The following is a 21,919-nucleotide window of genomic DNA, read 5'->3' as shown; positions in this document are numbered from 1 at the left end:
TTTCGGCGGCATGAAAAAAAATAATGCATTAGCCGCTCCGTATTAAAGGCCGCAAAGTTCAAAGCTGTTCAAAATGTGGGAAAAAAGTAGCGGCTTAAAATCCGGAATCTACGGTATTTGCTCAAATTACAGATTGCGCATTTTGAACATTCAGTTGAAAATGAGGAATATTGAAACATCCATTTCCTCAAGTTGTGCCAGCTTATCATTGTTTATCCTGCTAATGTCATTATTTTTAACTTTAGTTATGCAGTTCTTTCATTGTATACTTCTTCACAAAGTGCATGTTTCTGGCTGTTTTATGTGTAGTTATGCTTTTGTTCAAAAATCAAGTCCAGCTGTGGAGTTACAAATTTAGATATTGACTCTATTATTGTGAGAAACATAATTTGACTCTCATGACTCAATTCTATTCATGACTCTCATGAATAAGGTGTTGAATAAGACGTTAACCTGAGATGACAGAAAATGTTGTCTGGATTCCCCCGTTGCTGGTCTAACTTACCAGGACAAGAAACTACATCCTTGACACTTTAAGAATTAATGAATGTTTAAACTTTGTAGATAGTGTTTAACCATGGCTAAGTTGTATAACAGTGAAATTATTTGAAAAGTTCTATGACCTGAGAGTAACACAGCCAATTTATCTTTGTAGGAAAAGCCATGAAGAAGTGGGTAGAATCAATTACAAAAATTATTAATCGCAAGAGACAAACTCAAGTAAATGGGATCAGCCATGCTATCACCTTTGAGAACCCACCGCCTCAAATTGAATGGCATATCAGTCGACCTGGACAGATCGAGATGTTCGATCTCATGACACTTCATCCAATTGAAATAGCACGGCAGCTCACACTCTTAGAATCTGACCTTTACAGGTAAAATAATAGTTTATTTAGCAAGTGGACTCGGACGTAAGGTTTAACACTTCTCAGCTTTTAAGTTGTTGCAATTAGAAATCCAAAATATGAATACTTCTAACCTGTATCCAAAATCATTTAAAATAATTTGCTCTACAATAATAAATGAGCACATTTTGTTAAAGCTGTATAAAATGTAGTCTACAAGTTACTTTTTTTTTGGAGATTTTTGAATATGCAGTAAAATTGAGGTGGGGGTGGCCTTCAGGTGATGACAGGTGACCTGCTTTATAACACACTTATTATGTCTGTGCACTTTGCCAGTCTATGCCTAATTGTGTATCTTTTTAGTTCGATCATTGAACTATATTGTTTTTACCAAGACACGTAATTACAAATTTTCAAGCTGTGTATCTTCCACCACAATTAACATCAAGATACATAAAATGTAAATGTTTGAATTATAAATACTTCAGTTGAGCACAAAAAGCAATATTTATTAAAAATATATAGCAGTGGTTGCACTCAGTGTGCCAGTCATGGTGCAGCCCCACGTCCCACATCCAGGTGCTGGAACACTGCTTGTTCCAACCTCACGGGCAGCCTCTCCACACTGAGCCAGGGCGATAATTGTTGCTGGTGGAACATCAGTGGGGATTAGGCCTTCATAGCAGCTTCCTTGGGACCATATTCCCATATGATATCAGAGAGTATAACAGTGAAGGTGGAAGGGATTTGTGCATACCTGTGCATGTTCAGAATGGGACACAGGTGAACTTTAATGAATCGGCAGTCAGCAGAGTACCAGTGCAGGTCTACTTTGCAGTCGAGTAAGTGAGTTGCAACATTTACTGTACACATGTATAATTTGAATTATGAAAATGACCTAAAATATTAAATAAAAGTTTTTATTCCATGCTGCAATTACAAACATGTTGTAATGATGTGCATTTTAGTTGCACATGTTAAGAGCTATTAATAAACATAAGTGCTAATATACAAACTTATTAAGGCTATTAATTCTCAAAATGCCAGTGATATAAATCTTAGGAGTTTGGTGTGAACTGTTGAACTCCCTTCAATTCTTTGTTCTTGGGGTATTTGTGGGGTTTTTAAAAAAAAAATCTACTTGTCATTTTATAGGGCTGTTCAGCCATCTGAACTTGTAGGAAGTGTCTGGACAAAGGAAAACAAAGAGGTGAATTCTCCTAATTTATTGAAAATGATTCGTCACACAACAAATCTTACACTGTGGTTTGAAAAGTAAGTTCACGTGATATGACTTTGATTAAATATGTAAATGATGTGGTTGAAAATCTACCGTAGGTGCTTTGCCAATGTTAAACACATCCTGGTGGGCTGCAAGACCAGCCTCACTCAAGGCTGATACACCTGGCGGCACAATCTGGTGCTACGGTGTCTTGCAGCAGTGCTGGAAAGTCGGCGGACGAGCATCAACACTCTCCCTCACCTTTCATCCCACTGGCCGTTAACAGCATTTGTCTGGGAAGGTGTATGTCAAGCCAGACTCGCCACATCAAGACCAGACACCGGGCGGCTAGCCGGGGCACGTCATTGGAAGATGGTGGCAGACTTTGGCCAGAGGTTCTGCTTCCCAACTGAAATTGCGGAAACCAACCTCAGACCAGAACTTGTGCTGTGGTCAGCCTCACTCCATCTTGTTTACATCATCGAGCTTACAGTGCCCTGGGAGGATGCAGTGGAGAAGGCCTACGAGCCCAAGAAGCTGAGGTACGCTGAGCTTGCAGCCGATGTGCAGCAACGTGGCTGGGTGCGACCGGTCGAAGTAGGCTGCAGAGGATTTGTAGCCACATCAACATCAAGGCTACTCCAGGAAAGAGGGCGCCCACTTGATAACCCAGAAGATGCCACCACTCACTTGGCTACCCCGCAGAGTCTAGGCAACATGTCTCAGGAGTGCAAATGAGGGATATTAACATCCAGTCCTATAGAACATACCTGCAAGTTTAGTCATAGTTGTGGATAGTGAGGAAGATTGTCAAAGGATACAGCAAGATATAAGAGCAATTAGAAGTTTAGGTGGAGAAGTGGGGGTGGATTTTAATCTGGGTAAGTGTGGTGATGCATTTTGGGAGGTCAAATGCAGGAGGAAAATGCAGTAAGTAGTAGCATTACTAGGAGCATTGTTGTAGAGAGGGCTGTGGGGTGCAATTCCACGAGAATGGGAAAACAAGTGGATGTGCTTACGACATCTTAGGAAGCTTATTGTAGAGCTGTATAAAACTTCAGTTGTCCTCATTTGGAGTATTTCTTGCCACACTACAGGAAGAGGGTCAAGACTTCTAGAGGGTGCTGGAATGTTACACCAGGTTGTTGCCTAGAATGGAATGTATTCGTTATCAGAAGAGGTTAAACATAATTGGGTGGATTTTCCCGGAGTGTCAGAAGCTGAGAGGTGATCTGAAAAAAAGCACATAAAATTATGAGGGGTATAGAGAGGGTAGATGGACTTTTTCCCAGGGTGGAATGTCAAATACCAGAGGACATACCTTTGAAGAAACGGGAAAAATTTAAAGGAGACAAGTGAAGCAAAATTTTTTTTGAACTCAGGGTGTTATATGCCTGGGCACGAGTTACTGCAGATGCTGGACATCATGAGCAACACATACAAAATGCTGGAGTAACTTGGCAGTACAGGCAGCATCTAAGGAGAGGAATAAACAGTCAGTGTTTCAGACTGAGACTTTTCATCAGGACTTTAAAAGAAGTTGGCAGGAGTCAGAGTAAGAAGGCTTGGGGAGGGAAAGGTATGCAAGCTGTCAGGTGATAGGTGGGGGGGGTGGTGAATGGTTGGAGGGGAGATGAGGTAAGAATCTGGGAGGTGCCTGGGAGATGTTGCCGGGGGATGTGGTTAAAGCAGATATGACAGCTCCGTTTAAGTGCATTTAGACAGATGCATGTACAGGTTATTTCCTCCCCCCACAAATATTTCAGAGGGGTTCTCAGAATGAAGATCCTCACCACTCAGGCCATGTTCTTTTCTCACTGCTGCCGCCAGGGAGAAGGTACAGGTGCTTTTGGATTCACGCGACCAGGTTCAAGAAGTTACTGCCCCCCAACTATCAGGCTCTTGAATAAAAGGGGATAACTATGCTCATTCTACTTCTGCTGTTCCCACAATCGATGGTCTCACTTTAAGGACTGTTTATCTTGTTATTTCATGCTCTTGTTATTTGTTGCTATTTATTTATATTTGCAGACTTGCACAGTTTGTTGTTCATTGATCCTGTTTATAATTACAGTTCTATAAATTTGCTAAATATGCCTTCAGGAGAAGTCTCAGGGTTGTATGTGGTGACATGTATGTACTCTGATAATAAATTTCCCCGATGGTTTATCTCTTAATGGTAATGTCCCCACAGTAGTGTGGTCTGTAGGGAGAGGAATTTCGATTATACAGAAGGCAGAAGAAAGGGTCGTCATTTTAAAAACCAGAAAGGAGAGTAGAAACCATTTCCTTTTTGGTTTCTGAAGTAAATACCATAGTTTGCTGGTTGGCAGCAGGTGCCTCTTTGTCTTGTCAGTTTCCAAAGCAAATCTCTTTGCACCTGCCAAGGTAACAACAACAGTCACTGGTTTATGACCAGGTCTAATCAAGAGATTACCATGTCAGTTAAAAAAGCAGATTTATTATGTGGCCAACAAATGGGTCAGCTGTTTGATTGGTGTGATGTGTACATTTTCAGTTGAGACACAAGTAACTGCAGGTGTAATTAAAAAGAAAAACAGGCTAAATTTGTTATTTTGCTATTTTGTATATATTTATTCCCCCACGTCACACATTGTGTTGTGAACAATCTGGTTCAGTTCTATACTGTGCCAGTTTAATGGAGGTTGAAGGACATCAATTTGAAGGGGTAGTGGCTGAGAAATGAACAAATAACATTGGCTAACAGGAGAGAAGCTGGCAATGGTAATAAGGTTGTGGAAATGGATGGTAGATCCTGTGAAGAAGGTGGGGGGGGGGGGGGAAGTGTGTGTGTGTGTGTGTGTGTGTGTGTGTGTGTGTGTGTGTGTGTGTGATATATATATATATGTATATATACATATGTATGTAAAAAAATTGTTTTAATGAATATCTTCAAAGTATTGTTTATTAACACTGATTTTTTTAAGTGTGCTGGCATAGTACAAATAATTTACCTAGAGATAACATTGATAATTGATTAATCCTAATTTTACTAAGATTGAATTGAGTACAGAATTAAAATGCTAGATTAGAAAGTATTGAATTTAGAAGAACTGTCTCTTGTGAATGCGAGGATTTTATGTAAAGTGCTTCAGCCAGTGGCTTAATTAGGCTCTTCTGTTTACTTTCATCATAGCATTTGACTTTCTATATTGTGAACATTGTTTGGTATTGCAAGTGCAGTACCATCAGTGAAAAAAAATAAGGATGAAGCATTTTTGCAGGTCATCTTAAATTTTAAAAGGTTTCCTAATACGTAACAGTTCAGATTCTCCTTGTGACTTGATATTTTCTATTTATTCCCTCAGATGTATAGTGGAGGCAGAAAATTTTGAGGAAAGAGTGGCTGTTTTAAGTCGAGTTATAGAGATCCTGCAAGTATTCCAAGAGCTCAACAACTTTAATGGAGTGTTGGAGATTGTCAGTACAGTTAACTCTGTGCCAGTTTATAGGCTGGATCATACTTTTGAGGTAAGTAATGCATATTGTTGGCCTTGGCTAGTTTTGTAACTCTTGTTGCTCATTAGTTGGTATAGATCGAACCCTGTACTCCAGTGTTGACAGGCAGTCAAAGTGACTGAATTTAGAGGCATAGAAATCTTGCAGCGCAATACAGGCCCTTCGGCCCACAAAGCTATACCGAACATGTCCGTACCTTAGAAATTACCTAGGGTTACCCATAGCTCTCTATTTTCCTAAGCTCCATGTACCTGTCCAGGAGTCCCTTAAAACACCCTATCATATCCACCTCCACCACTGTCGCCGGCAGCCCATTCCACACACTCATCACTCTCTGCATGTTTAAAAAAGAAACTTACCCCAGACATCTCCTCTGTACCTATTTCCAAGCACCTTAAAACTGTACCCTCTTGTGCTAGCCATTTCAGCTCTGGGGAAAAAGCCTCTGACTATCCACACTGAATTTATGTTCAACCAGCTCAGTTGATGCAGATTTCCGAATAGTGCTAAATGTATTTACCCATGTAAGTGCCAGTATGTTTGGGATTATTCACATGGTTGTCTCAAAATGTAGTCATCAGTGGAGCTCAGACTTGTTGTGATACCCTAGATTTAAGTTGAAGACTGGTTCTTGTATCCTGTACCACATAAGATCCACTGCAAAATCCATGACTCCAATCATATTTGTATGGTTGCAAGGCAGAAATGTAAATAGATGGCAAATTCCTTTATTTGTTGCATAATTTATATTGTTCTTTAAATCTTCCATTACTTGTCTCTCTTTAATTGCTTTAAATGTTAATTCCCCACTGCATTGGAAATTGGGTGGGAATTGGAGTGAAGGGACTCAAAATAGGATGGATTGCAAAATAGCAAAGATAGCATGCAGTCAGAATGTCAAGAAGGGCAGGCAGATGATAGGACAAAATTGCAGCTAGCCGGGTGACTATCGGTGCATTAGGGATGCAGAATCAAAAAGGGTAACAAATATAGTACTCAGTGTTATATTTCAATGTGTGTAGTATAAGAAATAAGGTGGATAATCTAGTTGCACTATTACAGATTGTCAGGTATGATGATGTGGCCATCACTGAATCATGGCTGAAGGATGGTTTTGGTTGGGAGCTGAATGTCAAAGTTTACACGTGGTATCGGAGGGATAGAAAGGTAGGCAGTGGGGATAGCATGGCTCTGCTGGTCAAGAATGGTATCAAATCAGTAGAAAGATGTGAGATAGGATCAGCAGATGTTCAACCCTTGTGGGTTGAGTTAAGAAACTGCAAGGGTAAAAGGACCCTGATGGCAGTTATATACAGGCCTCCCAACAGTGGCTGGGATGTGGACCACAGATTACAATGGCAAATAGAAAAAGCATGTTAAAAGAGCAATGCTAGGATAGTCATGGGAGATTTGAACATGCAGGTCAATTGGGAAGATCAGGTTGGTAATGAATCTCAAGAGACTGAGTTTGTTGAATGCCTGCGAGATGGCTTTTTCGAGCAGTTTGTCGTTTAGCCTATTAAGGGATCAGCTATACTAGTTGGGGTGTTATGTAATGAACCAGAGGCGATTAGGGAGCTTAAGGTAAAAGAACACTTGGGTCAGCAGTGATCGCAATATGATTGAGTTCAACTTGAAATTTGATATGGAGGAAGTAAAGTCTGACGTAGCAGTTTTTCAGTGGAGTAAAGGAAATTACAGTGGTATGAGAGAGGAGTTGGCCAAAGTAGATTGGATGGAAATGCTAGCAGGGATGACAACAGAGCAGCAATGGCATGAGTTTCTAGGAAAAATGAGGAAGGTGCAGGATAGATGTATTCCAAAAACAAAGAAATCTTCAAATGGCAAAATAATACAACCATGACTGACAGGGGAAGTTAAAGCAAAAGAGAGGGCATACAACAAAGCAAAAATTAGCAGGAAGATTGAGGATTGGGAAGCTTTTTAAAACCTACAGAGAACAACTAAAAGAATCATTAGGAAGGAAAAGATTAAATGTGAAAGCAAGCTAGCAAACATTATCAAAGTGAATAATAAAAGCTTTTTCAAGTACGTTAAAAAAATCAAAGATGAGAGTAGGTATAGAATGGCTAGAAAGTTAGGCAGGAGAGATAATAACGGGACAAGGAGATGGCAGATGAACTAAATGAGTATTTTGCACCAGTTTTCACGGTGGAAGACACTAGCAGTGTGCTAGATGTTGAAGGGTGTGAGGGAAGAGAAGTGAGTGCAGTTACCATTACAAGGGAGAAGGTGCTCTGAAAGCTGAAAGACCCAAGGGTACATAAGTCACCTGGACCAGATGAACTGCACCCTAGGGTTCTGAAAGAGGTAGCAGTAGAGATTGTGGAGACATTAGTTTTGATCTTTCAAAACTCATTGGACTCTGGCAAGGTGCCAGAGGACTGGACAATTGCAGATGTCACTCTACTCTTTAAGAAAGGAGGAAGGCAGCAGAAATGAAATTATAGACCATTTAGCCTGAACTCAGTAGTTGGAAAGATGTTAGTCAATTATTAAGGAAGAAGTGATGGAGTACTTGGTAACACACGATAAGATAGGACAAAGTCAGCATGGTTTCCCTAAGGGAAAATCTTGCCTGACGAATCTGTTAGAATTCTTTGAGGAGATTACATGTAAGATAGATAAAGGGTATGCAGTGGATGTTGTATATTTGGACTTTCAGAAAGCCTTTGACAAGGTGCCACATGTGAGGCTGCTTACCAGGTTAAGAGCCCATGATAATACAAGAAAGTTACTAACATGGTTGGAGCATTGGCTGATTGGTAGGAGGCAGCACATTGGAATGAAGAGATCCTTTATGGTTGGCTGCCAGTGACTAGTGGTGTTCTGCAGAGGTTGGTGTTGGGGCGGCTTCTTTTTATGCTGCATATCAATGATTTAGATGATGGAATAGTTGGCTTTGCTGCCAAGTTTGCAGATGATACGAAGATTGGAGGAGGGGCAGATAGTGTTGAGGAAAGAGGTAGGCTGCAGAAGGACATTAGGAGAATGAGCAAGGAAGTGGCAAATGAAATACAACATTGGAAAATGCATGGTCATGCACTTTGGTAGTAGAAATAAATATGCAGACTATTTTCTAAACCAGGAGAAAATCCAAGAATCTGAGATGCAAAGGCACTTGGAAGTTCTTGTGCAGAATGCCCTAAAGATGAACTTGCAGGCTGAGTCGGTGGTGAGGAAGGCAAATGCAAAGTTGGCATTCATTTCAATGATCGAGAATGTAAGAACAGGGATATGATATTGGTGAGGCCTCACCTTGAGTATTGTGAACAGTTTTGGGCTCCTCATCTAAGAAAAGATGTGCTGGTATTGGAAAGGGTTCAGAGGAGGTTCACAAGGATGATTCCAGGAATCAAAGGGTTATCATATGAGGAATGTTTGATGGTTCTGGGTCTGTACTTGACGGAATTCAGAAGGATGAGGGGAGATCTCATTAAAACCTTTCAAATGTTGAAAGGCCTAGACAGAGTAGATGTGGAAAGGATGTTTCCCATGGGTGGGGGAGTCTAGGACAAGGGGGCACAGCCTCAGGATAGAGGGGCATCCATCTAAAGCAGTGATGCACAGAAATTTCTGTAGCCAGAGGGTGGTGAATTTGTGGAATTTGTTACCTTAGGTGGCTGTAGAGGCTAGGTTGTTGGGTGTATTTAAGGCAGAGATTGATAAGTTCATGATTGGGCACAGCATCTAAGGTTATGGGGAGAAGGCCAGGGAGTGGGGCTGAGGAGGGGATCAGCCATGATTGAATGGTGGAGCAGACTCAATGGGCCAAATGGCCTAATTCTGCTCCTATGCCTCATGGTCTTGTGGTCTTCCATTCCTTTTGCGGATTGGGTGGAGCAAGAACTGCAATGGAGTAGTAAAATTACATTTTTTAACCGCGTCATGTCAGTAAAAGTACACGCTGAGCAACTTATAGTGTGGGAGTGATGAATTGAGCCCACCAAGGCACCCACACTGCAAGTTACCCAGCACGTACCATTACAAACATGACTTAGTAAAAATGTTTAATTTTACTACTCAGTTGTAGGTCTTGCTCCTTGCATATGTAACAATTCCCACATTTACATGAATACCTTGGCTTCCCAGGGTGAGTCTACACAAACTAGAGGAACAGAATCTCATACTCCAGCAGTATCATGAAGGATCCCTCCCACCTGACTCATGAGCTGTTTGTCCCACTCCCAGCAGGAGGAGGTTGCGTCGTATACACGACAGGACACACCAGACTTGAAAACAGTTACTTTTCCAAAGCAGTCAGGCTGACCAACACCTTCACCCACTAACCCACCCCACAACACCCTCTACCACCCCTGCTTTATCATTTCCTGTCAGGTTCACCTTGTGTGTAGATGCTCCTGTGCCTAGCCTCACTTTATGTACACTAAATCAATCTATGTACAGTATTTAAGCTAGGAGCCATGTATTTTCTGTCTGTGTGTATTGTATGTTGTGTTGTGTGTCTCTATTGTGGGTTACAGTAATTTTTCACGTCGGTTAGGGGCATGGTAGAAGCAACTGAGTATTGGTGCTTTGTCCTCATTGCTTTAGTTAGAGCCAGGAACTGATTTTTTTTTGTTTTCTGTTAACTTTGTTAGTATTACTGATTCTGATATTGCTCATTTACAATCTTTGCTTATTTCACTAATTCCACTAGTTTGCTAATTTTGCTATATTAGATTGTTCATGTTTGCTGCTTTCGTAATAAAGGATCAAATATACTTTCAACTTGGAATTCAGTTATTTGGAAATGTGACATAAAGCATTAATTCCCTCAATCAGTCTCAACGGTTTTGGTTTGTTTTTCAAGTAACTGCTACAATTGTGTTTTTTTAAACTTTTGCTTTCTTCATCTTATTATGTCTTTTGTGTGCTGCATCAGATCCAGAGTAACAATTATTTTGTTCTCCTTTACACTACAGTACTGGAAATAACATTAAACAATCTTAAATTGAATTCCTGAATCTGCAGCCCTTTGTCACCTCCCAATCTCTATCACAATTTCAACTCTTTCATCCTCCGTATGCCTATCACTTGCTCCTGCCTGGATCTACCTATCACTTGACAGAACTTCCTCCATCCCCTCCTTTCGACTCTGTATACTGGCTATCTCCACTCTATCTTTCAGTCTTTCAACCTTGACTGTCCATTTCCCTCCACTGCTGCTGCCTGGCCCTCTTGAGTTCCTCCAGAACATTGTTTATTGCTTCAATTCTCATTTAATTGTTTAGTTCTTCTGTGGATTGAGATGGTGGTTTTGTGCTTTTTGCTTATCCTTGAATCTTCCTTCCAAATAACCCTTTCAGCAGGAATGAAAATCTTACTTATTTTCATCTTCCTATTTGGTAGTTGACTCATGGATGAAAGCATTAGTTGCAGAATTCGTGGTATTTTCAAATTAGTGATAAATATCATTTATTATACAATATTGATTTCCAGGAAGTATTTTTGGTCTAGGAGCATGAAATTTGTATTTATTTAAACATCTTTTAAAAATACATTTCTATGCAGGCATTACCTGAAAGAAAGAAAAAGGTTTTGGAAGAAGCAGTGGACCTAAGTCAAGATCATTTCAAAAAGTACCTAACCAAGCTTAAGTCAATAAACCCACCTTGTGTGCCTTTCTTTGGTAGGCAATTTAACTATTTCTCTCTGTTTCCTTAATTTGATTCAACAATGAATTGTACATCGACTTAGTTTCTCCTGTGTACTTAAATCCATTCAGTTTGTCATGTTAGTTTTTAACCTCAGCCTGTCCTCTCATTTAAAAAAAAATCCTTAGTTCTTTGATATTTATTAAGCATCTTGTAGTTTTGTTTTAAGTTAAATTTTTTAAAAACCATTTCCATTCAAAGGTATTTATTTGACAAACATTCTGAAGACTGAAGTAGGGAACCCAGATTTCCTCAAAAGATGTGGAAAGGAATTAATAAATTTTAGCAAACGAAGGAAAGTGGCAGAAATCACAGGAGAAATCCAACAGTATCAAAATCAGCCCTACTGCCTACAAGTGGAAATGGATATAAAGGTAGCTCATCTTTAACTTTTTTCAAAATTTAAATTTCTATACCCATTGAAAGTTACTTTGGTCACCAAAAATTACCTAATGTCCATCTGTTTCAATGTATAGAAGTTTTTTGAAAATCTGAATCCAATGGGAAATATGAATGAAAAGGAGTTTACAGACTATTTGTTCAACAAATCCTTGGAAATTGAACCACGTAATTGTAAACAACCACCACGATTTGTAAGTAATCCTGAAGTTCCATTTAACTTGTATGTTTGAGAAGTAAAGTAATTTAAAGTCAGTTTCTGAACAGAACTTTGGAATTTGTGATAAGCAGGAATACAAAGGCTTACCAGTGCTCAAATGTAATAAATAATAGAGGTGATAATAGAAACCATTAGAGGATGTGAAGGGCAGATGGAACTAGACAAAGGACATTTTTTGGTGACTCGGTGATAGTGGATGGATGGAAGCATAAGGGGAGAGGGAGGCAGAAAAAACTGTATGGAGAGGTGAAGGGGCTTATGGGAAAGGGCAAAAATATGAAGATTGGAGATGATCAGAAAGATGGAGGGGTGGGTGAAACAGGTACTTGAAATTAGAAAATTCAATGATTTCAGCATTGAAAGAGGTTCTATTAGGTGAAATATGAGATATATATTGGGCCTACCCCTAGCAGTGGAGAGGGTCAACTACAGAGTATGGGAGTAGGAAGGGGAGCTGAGATAGCATGCAACTGGGAAATCGGGATGGCCATTTGCAGAAAGAGTGGAAGTGCTTTGGAAATTGGTTGCCTAGTCAATGCTTGGTCTCAGTGATGTAGAGGGGGCCTCATCAGAAGCACTCAATGTAGTAGATGAAGTTGAAGGAAGTGCACTTTAATCTTTGACTCACCTGGAAGGGCTGCTTAAGTTCCTGGATTATCAGCATCTAAACACAGAAGGCAAACAATCTGTCTATCCTCCACCATCTCCATTGACAGGGTGAGGCACCGTGCAAACTGAAGGAACAACACCTGGAGTTCAGCCAGGGTAGTCTATAATCCAATGGTTTGAACATTGAAATTTAGAATTTCAAGTAACCTTTACCTGAAGTGTTCTCTTTTGAAAAATCCTCCTTCCCCAAACATCCAGTCATCCATTTCCATTGCGCTCTCCCATTTAGTTACATCTCTCTTTTGCCTCTATCTTAATAGATCCCATTATTGTCTTCCTTATCAGGTTAAAGTGCTTGGTAGTATTTGTGTCCCTGCTTATCAACCTCACTTCACCTTCACCTGGCTCTCTATATGCCCTTTTTCCCTGTTATTTTTTTCTTTGCTGCCTTTCCTCAACTTCCTTCCTCTCTCTTTACTTGGCTCCATCTTCCTGTCAGCTTTCATCCTGAGCTTGTGACAGCAATGGACTGGGGGAGTCGATCATCCTCATGAGGACTTGTGGAAAACTGCCCAAACTAGTTTTCGACAAATCCATGACCTTCTCAAATATCGTCCTTAAATATTGAATTTTGAGGTTAAAGTGATGGTGGCAGAATAATTGAAATGCTGAACAGATGAGCAGTAACATTAACCAGATAGCCTGAACGATATCAGATTTTAACATTAGAAAACACACTCTAAGTAAGCTATTTTATAAAGTGAGGATGCAGATTGAAATAGCCCTGAATTGTTGTTCAGTGAATTGCATTACATCTTTTCAAGTCATATTGAAATTATTTATTGGATTAATCAGTTACATATTATTATTAAATAAGAATTCAAGTTATTTTTGAGCTGTGATAATAAATAGTCTTGTCTTTCTCTTCAGCCAAGAAAATCTTCATATTCCTTAAAATCTCCAGGAATAAGACCTAATACTACAAGACATACCTCTACCTCTGGAACCTTAAGGAATCCTATGCCATTAGAACGTGAACCACGCAAGATCAGTTTCAGTAGAATTCCTGAAACTGATAATGAGTCAATAATATCTGTTCCAAACTCTCCAAATACTCCATCAACCCCACCTGTGTCTGCTTCTTCTGATCTCAGTGTCTTTGGTGATGTGGAATTGCCCAGCTCTGGCAGTGAGTGTAATTCTCTGTGGAATAATATCCCTGAAATTAAAATTGTTAATCAGTATGTGTATACTATTCCTAGGCATTGGTTTTCAAAGTGCATTGTCAACTTGTTTCAAGATTACTGGAATCCTCATGTTTCTTTATGTTAAGCTCCCAGTGGTCGAATAAGTATACCACTGAGCATTTTAGTGGTAATCTTTAAATTCAGGAGATCATCCAAGGTTAATTAGCAATAAAGCTTCCTGAGTTTGTTCATAATGGTCGAAAGCATAGTCAACATCTTAGAGCTGGAAGAGGAAATTAATTGGGGTGTGCCTCTATACATACTTAATTGAAGGTAGTTTCAGAATCAGGTATGAAGGTGTTCATAGTTACACTAATTTATTCACAAATGTTTATATTTATGCAAGAGCAATCATAATTTTAATGGAGGATCAGTATGGCTAGAAATTCTTTCCTGGCTAGGAGTGCTAAACTTTCTCTATAGTTGCTTTAGTACTCCGTACAGTATCTAAAATCTGATTTCCATTGAATTCAGTGAAATAAATTTCATCAGCAGAGGATAGCATTCTAATGTAACTATATGCTACATTTAGTGCCTCCGATCAAGAGTAAATTTGTAGGTAGTGGCACCTTGCTAACTGCACATTGAATAGAATTGGTGCTTTGAGTTATAAACAAGCTCTAATCTTGCATTTTCTAATGTTAATAAATGTTTATACAGATGCATGTTACTGCTGATAAAGACACAGTTTGTGACAAATTTGATGGCTGTTTTGCTTACTTGTCACTCCTGTACCTTCTGCAGGCAGTTCAAGTTCAATTTGCTCTACAGTCTTTGTTCCTGTTCACATTTCTGGTGGTATGTCTTTTCATGCTGCGTTTTTTCCAGTATTGTGGCTTACTTATTTAGTTGGCTGGTCTCTTCATAGATAACTTGCATGGGTACTACTAATTTGTTGCTTGTGCCTGTCTTTCTTTTCTTTGTGGATCGTTTAAAGAATCTGCTTAACAATGGTTCTCTGTTCTTGCTTAGGGTCTGTAACATTAATTCATTATATTTAGGTCATTCTGATTCTATGATCAAAATTGTAGTTAAATACCACTAAAGTGATTTAGTCCTTAGTTACAATTTTGTTCAAATTCCTAATTACTTTTGAATAGTTTCTATTAATGCATTATCAAAGCAAATTGAATCTTATTGCAGAACATGCATTTCATCAAATCTTGTGTAACCACAAAATACTTCACTAGGTATTAAATCTAATTAAGATGGTTATTGCACATGACGTGAAATATGTGGAGTGTGCTGTAGGTATAAATAATGTGAGATGATTTCATGTGTTAAGTGAATCATATTGATTTGCTCAAATATCATTCGGGATATTGAAAGTGATCTTGTGCAATACTAACCAACATTGTAACTGGTGGAGCACAAATTACTGTTACATCAAGTTTTGCATATTGATTTCAATCGCTTTATTAAGTTCTTACCAATTAATCATTCTTGATTTAAGCATTTCTGATTTCCTTACAAATATTTTTGCAAGAATTATCAAAATAATGAAAAACTTTTACCAATGATTTTAATTCTAAAATTATAGTTTTAGATACTATTTTCAGCATTATTAAATGGGCAAGTCTTTAGTTTTCCTCAATGTCTGATAATTAATGAATTAAGAATGAAATTCATTTCCTGTTCATGCTATGGTGATGTAATATTTCAGACTTGGATCATGTGGGTCCGTTACAGCTTTTATGCTGTGTGCTTTTATTATGGTAGGAAATTGTCCACAATTTTAAAATATCTTTCTGGTTCGAAAAAACACTTGGCATTCAACATGTTAAATGTGATGTAATTTGCATTTGGAATATACTGGGATATATTTATTGGAGAGTTTTGTTGATTAGAGAAGAAAGAATTCTTAGTTTAACATGTTCGTGTGATATAAATCATTTGTGTTTTGAAATGCATCCAAGGGTTGATTTGTGCAATTCTCACATCATTGGTTTGTTGTAGTATCTTAATTATGAGGTAATTTTTCTAAACAATTTCTCATTTTTCCTTTATAGGTAGCAACAGTATTTTTGCACCTGTCCTGTTGCCACCATCAAGTAAGTTGAGCCCATTTTCTTCATTTTGAGACAAAAGCAGAAAATACTGAAAATCTTTTTTTTGACCTTCTCCCTCTATTTGCACATCCTCGGAGTAGATTGGTTGCCATTATTAAATCTTCAATGTACTTTCTCATCTGACACTAGTCTCTGTTGTCCATTTTTTTTTAGTCTTCACCGTAACATAGACATTCCTTATTTTCTCCCACCCTTCACTTCAACTTAAATCAGGTCTACTTTCTAAATATTCTGTTCTGATGAAAGGATATCAATATGAAACGTTAACACTTTCTCTTTGTACTTGTGCTGTTTTACCCACAGAGATTTTCCAGCATTTTCTATTTTAATTTCAGAAACAGTATCAGGTTTTTTTTTGCTTTCTTATTGCCTTTAAGTTATTTCAATTTTAGTTAACTTATTGAAAGCTAACAAATAGTAACAGTTGAGTTACCTAAGTGTCATCGTGTATTTCTTTATCGTTAAGATTGAAGCTACTTCTGCTATTTTACGTTTCCTTACCCATTAAACACATTCTGCCTCTGAACTTTCTCTCTTTCCTCAGAAACTTATTTTGTTCATTCAAATCAAGCTGCCATTCCTTGTTATCCCCTTCTCACTAAATTGCTGACTACCTAAGTTTCCTTGCCTGGCTTCAATGCCCGGTGGCATTGCAAATGGGTTCATTCACCATGAGCAAACACAAGGAAATCTGCAGATGCTGGAAATTCAAACAACACACACAAAATGCTGGTGGAACACAGCAGGCCAGGCAGCATCTATAAGGAGAAGCACTGTCGACATTTCGGGCCGAGACCCTTCAAGACCCTTCAGAACGGTCTCGGCCCGAACCGTTGATAGTGCTTCTCCTTATAGATGCTGCCTGGCCGGCTGTGTTCCACCAGCATTTTGTGTGTGTGTCATTCACCATGATTGTGTTTTCCCCTCTTCAAAATAACTGCTGTCAGTCTCTTTTTAAAAATGAATAATTAAATCTCTTCTTACAAACTGCCTTTCCTTCTTTTCCCCCTCGTTTTAATTGTATCCCCATCTAAATCTGTGGCTACCTTTCCACAACCTTGTGCTTATCTTTTCAATAAGCTTATATTCCTACCATAGAAATAAAATAGGCTATCCAATCCAACGTCACAAATAAATTGTTAACTGTAATGGAAACAAGAGAAAACCTGCTGATGCTAGAAATCAAAGAAATACGAACAAAATTCTGGAGAAACACAGCAGGTCGGGCAGCATCTATTGAAAAAGAGTAAACAGTCAATGGTTCGGGCTCAGACCCTAACGTCGACTATGTGCTCCTTTCAATAGATGCCTAGCCTGCTGAGTTCCTCCGACATTTTGTGTGTGTTAACTGTAATACATCAGCAGTCTTCAATGATTTTTAGAGCTCTTGTTACAATTGAACAAACAATCATCCTCCATCATTTTACAAAATGTGATTTTTTTTTTTTTCCCCCCCATTTGAATTCACACTACATATCCAACTGTGGCCAAGTTATTTGCAGCATTTTTTCCCTTGCAATCCATGCACCATTAACTTTAGAGTATCCAAAGAAGTTTCCTTGATGCTATCCTTGTGCTCTTCCTCATACTGGAAGTATAAAATGCAGGCATAAAGATTAGCTTCCATATGTTTACTGATAATACCTTGTAGTGGTTACTTGAAAGCAAACCAAAACGCTAAGAGTGAATATGGGAGTTGACGCTGTATGACGTGCTTTCAAGTAAACTGAGTTTCAAGTTGAAAAAGTACATCGATCCTTTATTATGAAACCAGCAAAGGCAAACGATCTTGTATAGCAATTTTTTTTTAAAGTAACAAAGCTAAATTAGCGGTATAGCAGAAAAAGTTCAAATTAGCGTAAATAAGTGAAATAACGCAATAAGCGGTCAACAAAAAAAATCATCCCCGGCTCACTATCTCTCCACTAAACTAAAACCAACTATGACAAACCATAGATATGTTGCTATACTTGCTTCTACCATGCCCCAATCCATGTGACAAGTTACCCACAATTAAACACACAGCACAAAATACAATACAGGCAGACAGGTAATAGCTACATGGCTCCTATATCCCAGCCCATAATTATTACACTATAATAATTACAACGGCAAACTACAAAAAAACAGGAGACTTAAAATTTTCAAGGATAAATATATTAACATTTATGTAAATATCCTCTTCAAGTCAAGTTATGTAACTCATCGAGAGCAGAGGTTACTAGCACTCAGCCCATTACTATCGCTCTGTTAAGTCGAAGTCCTGAGCTACTAGAGCTGTAGCACATCTGCCTCCTGTAGAAGACAGATCTTATTTGTAGGCCTGACCAGACAACCGGTCTTACAGCTGATTGACACTTCTGCCTAGTAGCCTACGCCGCAGCCTTCGTAAGTGGCCTGCGCTGTTGTGAGCATTTATACCTGTGCTTTGGTGTGTCTGCATTGCTCTGCAATTCACCGCCAAAAGGCTAGTTTCTATGCCACTGTGTATAATTTCTTCGTGTACTTCAAACAATGGCGACTGAGTGCATCATCTTGGAGTTGGAGCTAATAAGTATTGAACAAGGGTTACTTTTATTGAAATTACTGCAAGGCAGAAAAGGGAGAAGACGTCGGAGGAGATGGTGTGTAAGACCATTGAACAGACTGAGGCAGAAGGAGGGTGAATTTTCGATGCTTGTCCAGCCACTGAGAGACATGGATGAGGAAATGCATTTCAAATATTTTCGGATGTCGGCAGGTAGACTTGACGATTTGGTTCATCGTCTCCAACCATTTATTTCGCAGCAGTGTATGCACAGTATGCCTATAGACAGGAGGAAATGCGATGCTACCAAGCAGACCAATCACAGTTGTTGCGGTCTGTGTCGCTGCGACGTGCAGTTACATTTTTGGAGAGATGCGCGTCAGGCTCTGGCGTAGGGTACAGCGTAGGTTATGCCGTACCTATGGTGTTCATTTGACACAGAACTGTAAATCAGCCTTTAGCCTTGATGCGCACCTGCCACATAAATCCTCTTTGTCTGAAAAGACTTGAATGACTTTTCCCATGATACATGAATTGTGTGACACTGAGTTGTCAACTATAAGCAACACATGGTTTGGTGTTAGTGCTTCCAAATAATTGGGATCGGTAGATGCCTTAGTATTTGGACAACTATAGATAATGGTCTTCACAAAGGACTGTGTGGAAACCCTCCTTGTCAAAATTCTGTATCTTCATAGTGGAATTACAGACCTTTCGTATAGAACTGATTAATCTCTCCCATGTTCCTCCATGGTGTGAACCAACCGGGGTGGGTGGTGTTTTAAAAAAATCCACTTCTTCTCTGAAGAAGATCTTCACTGCTCTGTGAATGGTTCCACTTCAGTGGCTTCTCCCAACTCATGCTCAGCTCCAACTAAGTTTGTTGCACTATCAGAGTGCAGTTCATGAACCTGTCCTTGTTTTGCTATAAAGTGACAAAGTGCATTAACAAAAGGAGTCTGTGTCCAAAGCATATGCCACTTCAATGTGAACAGCAATAAAATCAGTGAAAGTAATTGTACGGTTGTATCTTTCTTGCTGTTTACAGACCGCCATTCTCCATTATTCCCTAAGCATTTAGGGCAGTCTCTTTGTTATAGTTGACATATTAGCAGGCATGTCCAGCTCAAGCATGTACTATACTTCTTCCATGGCATCACAACAGCCTCTAAGAAAAAGACTGGTCCTGGAGATCTTTCACATCTTCAGTTTTAATAGGTAGCCAAGATGGAGCCTTTTGCATGTAGCTGGATGCAATTTTCTGTTCATTTTCAAAAATGTTTCTGTAGTAAAGCCTTAGCCTTTACATATCCTTTCTTAGGGTTGACATGCTGGCAACTGCTGACAAGTTCTCTAGGGTGACCCCTAGTGTACGGTTCAGGGAAGTAAAGGTGATCACTATGGCCGTCTGTCTAGCCTTCAGCACTATTTTCAAGCCCTCATGAATGCATGATACTACAAGGATCTCCATCAAAGATTTGAATCTCTCTTTTAGGCAAAGATAAAATGGGTTGTTGTGCCAAATAAGGTTGTTATTTAATTTTGCTTCCTCATAATATCAGCAATACTATTTTGGCCTCTGTTGTCTGAAACGAGAGTGTTTTCATGCTGTAAGTGAATGTCCCCATGAGCCCTTTGAGCTGTTGGATATGACATAGATTCAAAGTGCCTCGTTGCTGCAGGCTGAGTGGGAACACCCTGAACTATCTCCTAAGGAAGCATGTTTTGCAGACACTTGAGCAAATGAATCAACGTGGACATTGAGTGTTTTTTTTCCTCTGTTCCTGTACAATATAGGAACTCACACCACAGCACTGTCCTGATGGAACACTTTTAGCACTTACCATACTTGAAGCCCTTGGCACGTTAGCTTTGGCCACCTGTGTGGCAATTTCTTCCTGCAACTTAACCTGCTTCTTCCTTTTCCATAGCTGCTTATCTTGCTTTTCCAGTCCCCATGTTTTACCTTCAATAATCGTTGACATGCGATTAATGCAGCTAAATCAGCTTCCACTCTAATGCAAGCAGAGGAGGTATTAGATACAGAAGATGCTCTCCCTGCAGCAGAACTTCAAGTGCTGACATTTGACACGCTGCCATTAGAGTTTACATCATCTTGTGGATCCTTTGCTATATGCGTTGTCAAAACATGCCTTGGAATTTGAGAAGCATCATCTAATGGAAGGTGGGACACATTCCTGTTGCTGTCTGTAAGGAGTTTGTATGTTCTCCCTGTGACCACGTGGGTTTCCTCTGGGTGCTCTGGTTTCCTCCCACAGTCAAAAGACTTACCATTGTAGGTTAATTGCTCAATGAAAATTGTCTTGTGGTTAGGCTAGAATTAAATTGGGGGGTTGCTGGGTGGCACGGGCCTATTCTGTGCTGTATCTCAATAAATAATTTTAAAAAGTAACTTGTTGCAGCAGCAATACCTTCAATGTAACGTGTTTAGGTCAACCATTCTTTCACAACCTCTATGAATGTACTACTAAAGCTATCAATGTTTGAAAAACATTTGTTCTGTTTTCCCTGTTTGTCCTTGGGAAGTAATGAGATGAGCATGTGTTGCTGTTTAGCAACAGCTTAACAGAGATTAATCAAATCCTCAAGAACACATTGCTTTTGTAATGCAGTTTCCTTATTTTCCATAACATCCTTAATGGTATTAAACCTTTAATTTTGATCAAATTTGTTTTATACTTATTTTAAAGACTTTAAATTCTATCTGCTAAAGCTTTTGAAGAAAATTTAATTTATTTTTTGCAAGCCCTGGCTTCAGGGTTGCTGACAACAGTTCCAAGCTTTGATTCTGTCTTATTGCGCAACTCGCACTTAACTTTTTGTTCATCCACAGCACATTTGCAAAATGCACCGGCAATAGTCATTCAGGAAAAGTAGGCAACGATCTGCGCATCCACAGCACTTAAACCAGACCAAACAAACAGCGTTAAATTCAAATGTCGACAACCGAAAGAATATTTCAGAACTTCAATAATACAAAGTGACAAACTCTCAGACAAACACCATGCAATTGAGCCACGGTTCAGAATGGACAGGCAGCACTGACCCTTCAAAACTGTGTTCAAATCACAAATACACACAGCATGAATCAACAAAAGCATGAATCACGGATAATCCTATAACAAGCTGCTCCAGTTTCAGCAACAGGTCCAAGACAATCCTTTGCTGTAGGCTGGTGTTTATTTGGTATAACTTTTTTTGTTGACAAAAATGTTGCAGTTACTTGAAAACAAACCAGAACTTCTGAGATGCTGACTACGAGAGTTAACACTTTATGATGCGTTTCCAAATAACTGAGTTCCAAGTCAAAAAAAGTACATGCGATCCTTTATTATGAAACCAGCAAAGACAAATGAGTTTGTATAGTGATAATAAAAACTAACAAAACTAAATTAGTGATACAGTGGAATAAGAGTAATTAAAGGTTCAGAGGTTCATTTATTATCAAAGTTCAGTATGTATGCCGAATACAACTGAGATTTGTTCTCTCCAAATAGCTGAAAGATAGCATTCAAATTGGTGCAATTAAGCGTAACTAAGCAAATTAATGAAACAAGTGGTGTCCAAAAAAAAATCATCCCGGCTTACTCCCTCTCCAC

The 21,919-nt window shown here is 39.1% G+C and overlaps 1 protein-coding gene across 2 annotated transcripts in view; it reads left to right on the top strand.

The window, feature by feature from the left end:
• Positions 1 to 21,919, top strand: part of sos2 (son of sevenless homolog 2 (Drosophila)) — a 111,654-nt gene that overhangs the window by 84,160 nt on the left and 5,575 nt on the right. The window contains exons 14-22 of one of the 2 annotated variants that reach the window (XM_073039806.1): positions 656 to 878; positions 2,004 to 2,123; positions 5,400 to 5,562; positions 11,086 to 11,203; positions 11,430 to 11,602; positions 11,705 to 11,821; positions 13,387 to 13,645; positions 14,448 to 14,501; positions 15,713 to 15,754. In XM_073039806.1, coding sequence (XP_072895907.1) covers positions 656 to 878; positions 2,004 to 2,123; positions 5,400 to 5,562; positions 11,086 to 11,203; positions 11,430 to 11,602; positions 11,705 to 11,821; positions 13,387 to 13,645; positions 14,448 to 14,501; positions 15,713 to 15,754 — 1,269 coding nt within the window. The remainder of the gene's footprint in view (positions 1 to 655; positions 879 to 2,003; positions 2,124 to 5,399; positions 5,563 to 11,085; positions 11,204 to 11,429; positions 11,603 to 11,704; positions 11,822 to 13,386; positions 13,646 to 14,447; positions 14,502 to 15,712; positions 15,755 to 21,919) is intronic. The other variant, XM_073039807.1, reaches the window with a different exon arrangement.

This window comes from Hemitrygon akajei, chromosome 3, assembly GCF_048418815.1.
Source record: "Hemitrygon akajei chromosome 3, sHemAka1.3, whole genome shotgun sequence".
NCBI lineage: Eukaryota > Metazoa > Chordata > Chondrichthyes > Myliobatiformes > Dasyatidae > Hemitrygon > Hemitrygon akajei.
The sequence above is the reverse complement of the archived record's forward strand: the minus strand, read 5'-3'. Positions and strand labels throughout refer to the sequence as shown.